The sequence below is a fragment of the Lemur catta genome, chromosome 7 (assembly GCF_020740605.2).
Source record: "Lemur catta isolate mLemCat1 chromosome 7, mLemCat1.pri, whole genome shotgun sequence".
Lineage (NCBI taxonomy): Eukaryota > Metazoa > Chordata > Mammalia > Primates > Lemuridae > Lemur > Lemur catta.
Window position 1 is genome coordinate 58,358,281 of NC_059134.1, and position 12,080 is coordinate 58,370,360.

The 12,080-nt window shown below is 40.8% G+C and overlaps 1 protein-coding gene across 4 annotated transcripts in view; it reads left to right on the forward strand.

Annotated features, from left to right (window-relative positions):
• C2CD3 (C2 domain containing 3 centriole elongation regulator) overlaps positions 1-12,080 on the forward strand; it is a 135,604-nt gene that overhangs the window by 99,061 nt on the left and 24,463 nt on the right. For all 4 annotated transcript variants that reach the window (XM_045555487.1, XM_045555490.1, XM_045555489.1 and 1 more), the window contains exons 27-29: positions 4,525-4,730; positions 5,738-5,871; positions 8,139-8,300. In XM_045555487.1, the coding sequence (XP_045411443.1) occupies positions 4,525-4,730; positions 5,738-5,871; positions 8,139-8,300 (502 nt within the window). The remainder of the gene's footprint in view (positions 1-4,524; positions 4,731-5,737; positions 5,872-8,138; positions 8,301-12,080) is intronic.

Sequence of the window (12,080 nt, forward strand, 5' to 3'; positions counted from 1 at the left end):
AGTCATGTCATTTTGTTTGACTACCTGCTTAGAGCAGAAATCTTAGAACATTTGAGTCTTTGCAGTTTTATCTGTCAGCAGTCATAATGTACAGCATGCCACACACAAGTGGTTTCTCCCCACTTTGTATGATGTTATGCCTTCTGTTGACTCTGGCTTATTAACCAAGACCCTGGCATTTTCAGGCAATACACAAGACTATAGTCTGACAGCTTATTCTTGTTTTAAGACCCCCCCAAGACGGAGGTGCTGACATGATGTTCTTTGAACCCAGTTTTACTCAGCTACCATTTATTAAGAGGCATCACCCAGCAGTGTGAAAAGCTTTGACTCTGGCTGGGCGCGGTGGCTCATGCCTATAATCCTAGCACTCTGGGAGACTGAGGCAGGAGGATTGCTTGAGGTCAGCAATTCAAGACTCACCTGAGCAACAGCAAGACCCTGTCTCTACCAAAAATAGAAAAAATTAGCCAGGCATGGTGGCTCGCACCAGTAGTCCCAGCTACTCAAGAGGCTGAGGCAGGAGGATCACTTGAGCCCAGAAATTTGAGGTTGCAGTGACCTATAATGACACCACTGCACTCTACCTGGAGTGACAGAGGGAGACTTTGTCTCAAAAAAAAAAAAAGCCAAAAACCTTGACTCAGGCCAGGTGCAGTGACTCACGCCTATAATCCTAGCACTCTGGGAGGCCAAGGCGGGCGGATTGTTTGAGCTCAGGAGTTCGAGAACAGCCTGAGCAAGAGCAAGATCCTGTCTCTACTAAAAAATAGAAAGAAATTAGCTGGACAACTAAAAATATATATATTAAAAAAAAAATTAGCCAGGCATGGTGGCGCATGCCTATAGTCCCAGCTACTTGGGAGGCTGAGGCAGGAGGATTGCTTGAGCCCAGGAGTTTGAGGTTACTGTGAGCTAGGCTGATGCCATAGCACTCTAGCCAGGGCAACAGAGTCAGACTCTGTTTTAAAAAAAAAAAAAAAACCTTGACTCTGAGGCCAGACTCTTTGGTGTCAAACGCCAATTCTGCCACTTACTGTAGCAATGTGACCTTGGGTGAATGACTTAATTTCCCTGTGCTTCAGTTTTCTTATCTATAAAATGGGGATAATAATAGTACCTACTTCTTAGGATTTTTGGAGAATTAAGTGAGAGCTTGACACTTAGTAAATACCACATCAGTTTTTTTTGTTTTAATTAGTGAGTGACAATGTGCCAAGAGCTTTACAAACATCTCTAATCCTTCGAGGTAAAAATATAGTTAGTCTAATTTTGTGTGTGTGTGTGTAAAGGCTGAAGCCCAAGGAAGTTTAGTGGCTTTTAACTGGTGGAGCCAGTATTTGAACCCAGTTCTTATAGGCTATACAGCATTCATTGTTTGTACTTCTCCATGCTAGTAGGGTTGAATGAATTGGAAAAATGAGGTACTATGGACATCCAACCATCTCACAGCTTAGAAAATTTTGTCTCACTAAATCTCTCCTGTAAATCTAGCTCCTTTAAGATTCCTGCTAGGTCGTGGTTTCCAAACCTTTAGTTGTTCTGGGTCACCGACAGAGCCTACAGAGTCATAGTTTTTTGTTTGCCAGTGGTAAATTTTAGAGCTAACCTCAAACCTTAATAAAGAACTGAGAGTAATTAGGGTGTAAAGAGAATTGGCTTAACTTTCTCTCTGCCGGTGCTCATGTTTGTGAGTGCTGCTGTGAACCCCTTATTTTGATGAGTAGTTTCATGCTGCTGCTTTTGATTCACTTAGGTCCCCTACCACTACGCAACCTCATAAATGCAACAGGAGCTGATCATAAATCGCTTTTCTCTGAATCAGTACAAGGAATTCCTACTAGATTTAGCTAAGCTCCACACTCCTCTCTTGCTTTTCTTCTTCTGTTCTCTCTAAAGTACTACAGAGATTATCAAATAAACGAGGGTTCACAATTCAACACTTAATTTAGCTTTGGTCTTATGCAGACCTAGGTTCAAATCTTGGCTCTGCTGTTTACCAACAGTGTGATCTGAAGTAAATCACTTTACCTCTCACCTTTCTTTCCTTATTTGTAAAATTAGGATAATAGCACCTGCCTTGTAGGGTTTTTTGAGGATTAGAGATAATATATATAAAGTACTTGGGCTCACAATTGTCACTTAATAAATGGAGCTATTTTTTTTTATTATGTATACTATGTGGCAGGTACTGTGCTAGGGCTGTTGGGTGTAGAGAATAAGCTACATCCCCTACATTCCAGGATCCCTAGAGGATCCTATTTTAAAGAAGGTGAGGAAAATGCCTAGACCAAACTGACCATTATTCATCTAGTTGTAGCTTTCAGTACATACAGATATCTCTCTCCCCTTAACTCCATCCTTTCCACACAAAGTTAGCAAACCTGTTACAGAAAGTACTTAAATCCAACCAAAATGTGTTCAACACGTATTTGAGTTCCTCCTCTGTGCCAGGCACTATGCTGAGTGCTGGGGATACAAAGGTAAAATAAAACAGACCTGGTTCCTGTCCTCACAGAGCTTACAGTCAGTGGAAGACACAAAACATTATAGTATGATTAGGCAAATACAGGGTACTTTAGTAGGGGACCTCTAACCCAGACTTAGAATGACAGAGAAGGCTTCCTGGAGCACACCTCAGCTGAGAAATGAAGGAGCAGGACATACTATAATCAGAGGGGACAGCAAATACAAAGGCCTGGGGGTAAATAAAGAGTATGAGGGACAGTCAAGATGACTAGAACATACTCTGCAAAGGGAAAATGGTGGGTTGTCCTATTAAATCTGATGTTAAATTTAGCCCTTCAAAACCATTCTTTTCCTCCACGATGTGCTTAGCCAAAATTCTCCTCAAGTATGTTTAGGACACAGTGCTTTCATGTTGGCAGAACCCTCAAAGTGTGGTTACCCAGCATTACAGTGTATCAAGAACAAGTTATGTGTCTGATAGCCAAATAAAGCAAGATTAGTTATCTTAGCAAAGCTATAACAAATCTTTAGAGTGCAAAGATCTGTGGGGGTAGGAATTACTTGATCCTTACTCTGGAGAATGCAGCTTTAAGTATTCATAGAATCAAAGATTCTCCAGGTTGAAGGGAGGATCTTAAATCTGGTTCCATACTTCGCATTATATGTATGTGACTTGAAGCTCAGGGAGTTAGAGGAGTGTGTTTTCCAGTCAAAGCCATGCTCAGATTTGCTGTTGCATGGCTTCAGCAGAGGCACGCTGCTTCTTTGTCCCACTCTATTTCCTCATGCTTTTAGTGATATTTATCAAGTTTTTCATGATGCGGAAAGATGTTGTGCCAGATGTGGAGAGTATAGGGAACATCAGTAATACCTGCTCTCATCTTCTGGGTAGGTCCCAGTCTAAAGAAGGGCAAGCCATCTAACAAATATAGTGTGTGATGAGTTCAGTGTCACCAGGAATGTACACAAGGAATTCTGTGGGAGCTTCATGACTACTCCTCTTGAAAATTTGCATTCCTTGATTTATTTAGCAAATTATAAACCTATAGTTGTGCCAATGTTTGGTAGATTCAACCTTTTATATTCAGTATATAGAATGGAGCCTTATAAAATAGGAGCTTGTGGAGTGACAGAGGCCTGTTTGTCCCCAGCTACTTTCACGTCAGAAATGAGGAATAAGGAACAAAAAACATGAGAATGAAGGTCATCGCATGGTAGCTTGTCCAATAGAAAAGGGGATCTTCTCAGGCAATAAGGGCAGCCCCCCTCACCATATAGAGAAGAGCCTGGGCCCAAGCTCATTTTGCACCTTGTACTGGTGTCCAGGGGGTTATTTGTCTTTCTTTTGTAATTGTGTCACTTTTTTCTTAATTAAATATATATATATATATATATACGTCATAGCAACCTCAAACTCCTGGGCTCAAGTGAGCCTCCCGTCTCAGCCTCCCAAGTAGCTGAGACTATAGTCGTACGCCACCAAGCCCAGCTAATTTTTTCCATTTTTAATTGCCTGGCTAATTTCTTTCTATTTTCTTAGTGGAGTTGGGGTCTAACTCTTGCTCAGGCTGGTCTTGAACTCCTGACCTCAAATGATCCTCCCGCTTCAGCCTCCCAGAGTGCTAGGATTACAGGCGTGAGCCACCACACCCAGCCAGAAAATTTGGAAAATATAGACAAATATAAATAGGAAAATGCAAATCCCTCATAATTTTATAATTTCATGACCCACTGCCTTGAGGAAAATCACTGAGACATGATAGCCTAGGAAAAACAAGTTTTTCGTAAATTTAGGGATGTTTTCTAATTGTATGTATCAAGAGGACAAAGCTCAATCCTGCCAGCTTTTCCCAGCCACACAGAAAGGGAAATACATAACAGTGAAATCAGGCTCTGGCTCCCATTCTCTGTCAACCTCATTATCTGTTTTCTTTGATGGCTCTGGAATCACTGAACTCCCCCAACCCCTTGAATCAACATCTCTGTGAGCAGCCTTTAATCTCAATGGCAGGACATGCCCAGCCACACTGCCCAGCTCTTCTCTTTCCCCCACAGATGAGGAGAGGGTGATTGGCTTTGCCTCGGTGGACCTCTCCCCACTTCTCTCTGGCTTCCAGTTTATCTGTGGCTGGTACAATATCACAGACTTCAGTGGAGAATGCCAAGGGCAGATAAAAGTTGCTGTCTCCCCTTTGGAGAGTTTAATGCACTTCAAAGAAGAAAGGCAAGCAAGGCGTGGAGTGGAAACCCCAGGATCATTGGTATGTATCCTAACCAATGAGGGTTGTACTTAGCAAAATCTGTAAGATCTTTTACATGTATTTTGTACTTTCCTGCTTATAGAATACGTTATGTAGTGGTTTTGTCTCATAACAACCTCCTGACCTTTTTGGAGTGATAAAAATATTCTGGAATTAGATAGTAGTGATGGTTACACAACTCTGAATATACTGAAAACCAGTAAATTGAACGCTTTAAAAGGGTGAATTTCATAATACATGAATTATATTTCTATTTTCAAATAAAAAACAAAGTTAGTTGCAATGTGGAATCTGAAACCATATCAGTTGACTTCTTTTTTGACTCTTTAACATTGAAATCATTGATCTTTCATTTTAAGAAATGAAAGACAATGGAAAGAGGGGAACTGGTGACGGTAGGTATAGACTGTATAAGGAGTTTAACTGTAAAAGAAAGGAGAATTTTCCAGACTATCCTAGGTAGAGGAGCTCTATCAAAGCAAAGTCTGGATTATATTCATCTCTCTAGCACTTACGCCTGCCCAGGGACTGGCACAGAGTGTTTATCAATAAATAATGAATGAATGAATGAATGGGAAAATGACCAAGAGTTCATCAGTCCCTATATAGGAAGATCATTTCTTCAGATCAAGCCTGGTAGTTATGAGATGAGAAATTTCACAACCAGATTATCCTCATATATAAAGTAAATGTAAAATGATACCCAGCCAGGAGTTCACAAACTAGCTGGAGGAGCAAGAGCATAAATATAGATAAAGCAACTAACTAGAAGGTAATCTGATAGCATAGTCTATGAAATGGGGCTAATAATAGTACCTAGAAGATATTTGTAAAGTTTAAATGAGAAAATACACGTAAATTGCTTAACACAGTGTTCAATACCTAGAAAGTATTCAGTAAGTTATGTTTATACACACACAATAAATTTTACAAATTTGTTTATACATTTCTTTGTTCCAAAAGGATTTGTGGTGACAAGTTTACCATCTTTCTCATTGTTTCTACAGCTCCCAATATACAGTCCCTTTTCCTTCCCTGCTGCTAATATGCGTGTTACATTCTCCAGCAACATTACAAGACAGACCCCAAACCCGCTTGCTCACATCTCGTCAAAGGAGCTTGATTTGTCTTCTCCGGGAAGGTGAGTGAATTCTTAATGATGAGCAGAAATGGGGTCAAAGAGTGGAAGTGTGTGAACTACCTTATCATTTCTCTCTTTCCTTTGTTAGAGGAAAAAATGAGATAAGGTAAGAGCTTTGTTGATCTTTCACAACCCTGGGAACTCCAAGATCCTATGAAAACAAAGGTTTTATAAAATAAGAACTAGAATTTTTACTGCTATCAAAAAGATCACTTCAGTACAAGTGAAATGAAGGCCTTTTATCCTCAGAGGCTTTTAACCTTTATTCCTAAACTCAGTCACCAGCACTGTGAGAAATATATCATCTTTCCCCTCCCAAAACTATGTGCTAAGTTATTTTGCAAAAAGAGCTGGCTCATCCTTTTCTCTAAGCCAACCTTGGATATGCTATGGCCACTGGGACGAGAGGATGTTCTATCCTGTCAAAGGACAGGGTCTAAGAGTAAAATTGCTTCTTTCCACTACACTTCCTTCCAAGCCCTAGTGTCATTTGGCATCCCCCTTCCTCCATCAGAGTCTTTCCCATGTTTTTCTTTCCAACTCATGGAGAAGGCAAGGAATCTTCCCCACAGCAGCCCCTCCTACAACAACAGTTACTGAGTAAACCCTTTATTCCAAAAAAGATACACTAAAACTACTTAACCACTCTAAGACCCATTTCAGTGCTATATAGTTTTCTACTTGCGTAGTGTATGAAGACATCCTCTGTACAAAGGGAACTGTGTGTCTGTCAATTCCTAGATCCCAGGTTTAGATAATTCCTTTGTTATCTATTTTATAGGTATTACTTTGACCATAGCCAATCAGTGAGCCATATGGATAGGATAAGAGTGTCTCTCATGCCCACTATTTAGTAATTTTAAAAGCTAAAAGTTTAATAGTTTGCTTTTGTTCACATAAAAAGTCCTCGTTAACACTTCAGAAAAGCCACATCAGAATCCTGCTGGCTTTGTGGAAATGAACAAGCTGATCCTAAAATTCATATCGAAATTCAGGGCACACAGAATAGGCAAAACAACCTTGAAGGAGAATAGAGTTCCCCATTTCAAAGCTTAATACAAGGCTACAATAAATAAGACAATGTGGTACTGGCATAAAGATAGAAATAAAGATCATGGAATCAAATTTATAAACCAAAAATAAACCCATGTATCTGTGGTCAACTCATTTTCAACAAGCATGCTAAGACTGTTTAATGAAGAAAGAACAGACTTTTCAACAAATGGTGCTGGTACAACTTGGATATCCACATGCAAATGATTGAAGTTGGACCCCTTCCTCACACCATACACAAAAATTAACTCCAAATGGGTCATATAGCTAAATGTAAGACCTAAAACTATTCAAAGAAAATGTAGGAGTAAATCTTGGATTGTAAGTTTGGATTAGACAACAGTTCCTTGGATAATAACACCCAAAAAAAATAGATAAATTGGATGCATCAAAATTAAAAACTTACACATTGCAAATGACACCATCAAGAAAGTAAAAAGAGGCCAGGCATGGTGGCTCACACCTGTAATCCTAGCACTCTGGGAGGCCGAGGCGGGGGGCCCGGATCATTTGAGCGCAGGAGTTCAAGACCAGCCTGAGCAAGAGCGAGACCCCGTCTCTACTAAAAAAATAGAAAGATATTAGCTGGATAACTAAAAATATATATAATTAAAAAATTAGCCAGGCATGGTGGCGCATGCCTGTAGTCCCAGCTACTCGAGAGGCTGAGGCAGTAGGATTGCTTGAGCCCAGGAGTTTGAAGCTGCTGTGAGCTAGGCTGACGCCACGGCACTCTAGCCCAGGCAACAGAGTGAGACTCTGTCTCAGAAAAAAAAAAAAAAAAGAAGATTGCTGGAGTCACATTCTTAAATACCATGCTCAGGAATTTGAGATTTGTTGTGTAGATAAAAAGGAAAAGCCAAAGCTGGAAGGGAATGATTAATTCGGTTAATACACATTGAATGCTTACAACAGGGCTTAGCATATAATAAGGACTCCAAATACATTGTTGTTCTTGTTATTGCTACTTCACATTTATGTTTTAGAAAAATCACTCAGGCTACAATGTGAAGAATGGATTAAAGGGAGGGTGGACAAGACTGAAGACTAGGTTATTTGAGAAACATTTGTCATCCAAGAAAGAGTGGATGAAGCCATAACTGTGGTAGTGGGGATAGATTTGCAGTACCATTTCAGGAAAGTGATTTGTTTGTTGTCCTACTAGGATTTTCTCATTGGTTGGTATTTATTTTGCTCCCATTTTTTCTTGACAGAAGCAGTAACACAAGAAGCCAGGCATCACGCCATAAAGAGCATGTGCAGAACATCCGCCGATTTCATGAATCCCTGCAGCAGGGAGAGGCAGTCTTGCCATGTGATGACAAACTGACCACATCACCTCTGTCCTCCCATACCTCCATTCTGACTTCTCTCAGGTAAGGCTCTCTGCTGAGAAAAGACACAGGAAAAAACCATAGTGGGGCACAAGGTGTGAATGGGCAATGGCAACATGCATTACTGTTTTTCCGTCAGCTACCACCCCTCTGGGAGGTTTAGTAGAGGGCTCTTATGCATGTCAGTGTCAGGTTGGACCCTGGAACCTCATAGACTCCCTCCTAGATGAATCTGTCTCAGCTTGAGGCCTTCCATTCATTTAGGGGACTCTATTACTGATCCACCTACAAATATAGAAACTTTTGGTTTTTACCAAGACTTAATAATAACCACCCTCACATCTACATAGCCTCACATCCTCTTTACAGTTTACCAAGCCTCATCCTACTCTCTTTATCCTCACAACCACTAACTTTTTCTTGACCACATCTATCCTGTTAACTCTTTCCTTTTCCTTTCTTAGTATAGTTAGCATATGAGCCAAAGAATCACTGTAAGAATTGAAAGGACTATTATATAAAGATCATCCCCTAGATTGTCTAATGAGAAGTGTCGTACAGTGGAAAGGACTTGGCATCAGAGTCAGATAAACTTGACCTCTATTCCTGGCTCTGCCATTCTTAGTAGAAGAGATAGCCATGTTGCCAGATAATTATAATGTGGGGTGGTAAGAGCTGCAGGTTTCCTGGCCACAGGTAGACAGAGGAATGAGTAACATTCTGGGTTGGTGATGGAAAGATTTAAAGAAGTCGCATTTGAACTGGTCTTTGAAGGAACAGGTCAACAAATGTGTAGGGCATTCTGTGCAGAAAGAACATGTGCCAAGGCCTAGAGGCATGAAACAACAAGTCAATCTTGGAGAAATACCAGCAGTGCAGTTAGGAAAAAGCTGAACATAAGATGCAAGGAGCAGGGTGAGTTTTGTAGGGGTCAGATCATGAGGGGCCTTGAATATCAGGCCCAACAGTTGGACTTTTAGAATTTTCAAGCGGGAAGTGATGGGGAGAGGGAAGGAGGAGAGTGTGAAAAGTCTGAGGAGAAAAAAAGTTTAAAAGATTTTATATTTGAGAGCTTAGTCAGAGGTTCTAGCTGGAGAGCACAGTTACTCATTGACCAAAGAACCCTTGACTGAAGAACAGCCCTCGTCTGTCAGGGAAGGTCGTCCTCTTCAACCAAGTGCGCAGCTTCAGGAGGGACGCACCTGGGGTGGTGAGGGAGGATAAAGATTTTATATTTGAAAAATCTAACCTATCCTTTGGTTAGGTTAAAGGAGACAAGTTAAAAAAGTATTGAGCAATATGTGCTATAGACTATGGGAAACTGCCCAAACTTACAGGGAAGCAATGCATTCAGATTCTCATCTTCAGCATAGCAAGAGGCTGGAGGCTATTTAAGTAAAAACATTTGACAGTTTGGCTGCATTTTATTGGGTTATAATGTAACACTGGAAGCCACTGAAAAAAGAGAAAAAGAAACTCTCCTTTGCCCTAGAGTAGGTCTCTCAACCTGTTGACATTCTGACTAGATATTTTGTTGTGGGGGCCAGTCCTGTGCATTGTAGGATGTTTAGCAGCATCTCTGGCTTCTACCCACTACATGCCACTAGCACCCCTCCCCAATTGTGACAACCAAAAATGTCTCCAGAGATCAGGTGCAGTGGCTCATGCCTGTAATCCCAGCACTTGTAGAGGCCCAGGTGAGAAGATCGCTTGAGGTCAGGAGTTCAAGACCAGTCTGGGAAACAGAACAAGACCCTATCTCTACAAAAAAATAAATAAATATAAATTTTCAAACAAATAAATAAAATGTCTCTATTCATTGCCAAGTATCCCCCAGGGGATAAAATCACCCTAGAGCACTGGTTCTTAAATTTTAGTGTATGTCAGAATCATACAAAGAGCTTATTAAAACACTGATTGCTAGGACCAATCCACACAGTTTCTGATTCAGTAGGTCTAGGATAGGGCCTGAGAATCTACATTTCTAACAAGTTCTCAGGTGATGCTGATGCTGCTAGTCCTAAAACTAGGCTTTGAGAACTACCATCCTAAAGAAATTCTGTACCAAATGGAGATGGAACAAAATAGTATAAATTTGCATCGCCTCCTTGGATTCATAGAGCCCTAAAACTGTGTCATTTGAAACAGCAGTCCTATGAGGTCTGCAGGCAAGTATTAATAAACTTGTTTCACAGATGAGAAAATCAGTACTTGGTGTTAGTAGGTTCATACGCCATGATCCTACACCCAGAATCTCTGACAAGAACAATGGGTTTGCATATTTCCTACAGCTGCACCAAGTTACGTTTGTTTGCATGTTCCTACTTCGGGTATTTATCCATGTGGCATACACCAGGTTATAGACACCTAAGTGATTTGATAGGTGCCACTGTGATTTGGGAGCATCTTGGCCTCTAGTGATAGAGTAAGGATCAGCTTTGTCCTCCCATTTTATTTGGATTTGATTCTAAGACATGCAGACTGTTCCTAACAAAAGGATAGAAAGACTTTCAGTTCACTTCACAGGTATTTAGTGTCTGTGTAAGTTAGTGTCTGCATAAGTTAGGGAGATTGAACTAACACATAATGAGAAAATTAAGAGAAAACCTAAGACACAGGGTATTATGGAAATGATGAGGATGAAGGAGTTTAACGGAGAAGTAGCCCAACAATTTAGGGTAGTGGACTTTGAAAAGGAGAAATATGAGCTGCAACCTTAAAAGTAGAATGGAATAGGGAGAGAGCAGGGAGTAGCTTTAACTCAGGTTCCAGTGTCAACAGAGGTGTGAGCAAGGAATGAACCCAGTTGGGACAGAGCCTATCTCTTATCAGAGAGAAAACACAAGAGTTGGAGTCCCAAATTGTGAGTAGCTACATAATTGCGTCCTACTCTAAACAAATTACTTAAATTCTCTGAACCTCAGGTTCCTTATTTGTAAAATAATAATTACTGATCTCATCTAGTTGGATGAGAATTAAACAAGATAATGTATTTGAAAGCATAAAACATAAACTCCCTATGCAACTGAAGATTGGTGTGATTTTTCATTGGAGAGTAAAGAATGTGCCGTTATTAAAGTTTTTTTTAAAACAGATTTTTTTCTTTTTTTATTCTTTAATCAGTGGAAGATTTTTTAAAAGTCATTTATTTGATAGGCACAGTGGTTCACACGTATAATCCCAACACTTTGGGAGGCTAATGCAGGAAGATTGCTTGGGGCCAGGAGTTCAAGACCAGCCTAGGCCGGGCGCGGTGGCTCACGCCTGTAATCCTAGCTCTGGGAGGCCGAGGCGAGTGGATCGCTCGAGGTCAGGAGTTCGAGACCAGCCTGAGCAAGAGTGAGACCTCGTCTCTACTAAAAATAGAAAGAAATTATCTGGCCAACTAAAAATATATATACAAAAAAATTAGCCGGGCATGGTGGCTCATGCCTGTAGTCCCAGCTACTCGGGAGGCTGAGGCAGTAGGATCGCTTAAGCCCAGGAGTTTGAGGTTGCTGTGAGCTAGGCTGACGCCACGGCACTCACTCTAGCCCGGGTAACAAAGTGAGACTCTGTCTCAAAAAAAAAAAAAAAAAAAAAGACCAGCCTAGGCAACATAGCAAGACCCTGTCTCTGTAAAACTAAAAAGTATAAAATTAGCCAGCCATGGTAATATGTACCTATAGTCCTAGCTATTCAGGAAGCTGAGGCGGGAGGATCACTTGAGCCCAAGAGTTTGAAGCTGCAGTGAGCTATGATCACACCACTGCACTCTAGCCTAGGCAAGAGAGTTAGACCCTATCTCTTTAAAAAAAGGGGAGGGCTGTCACTTATTCATGT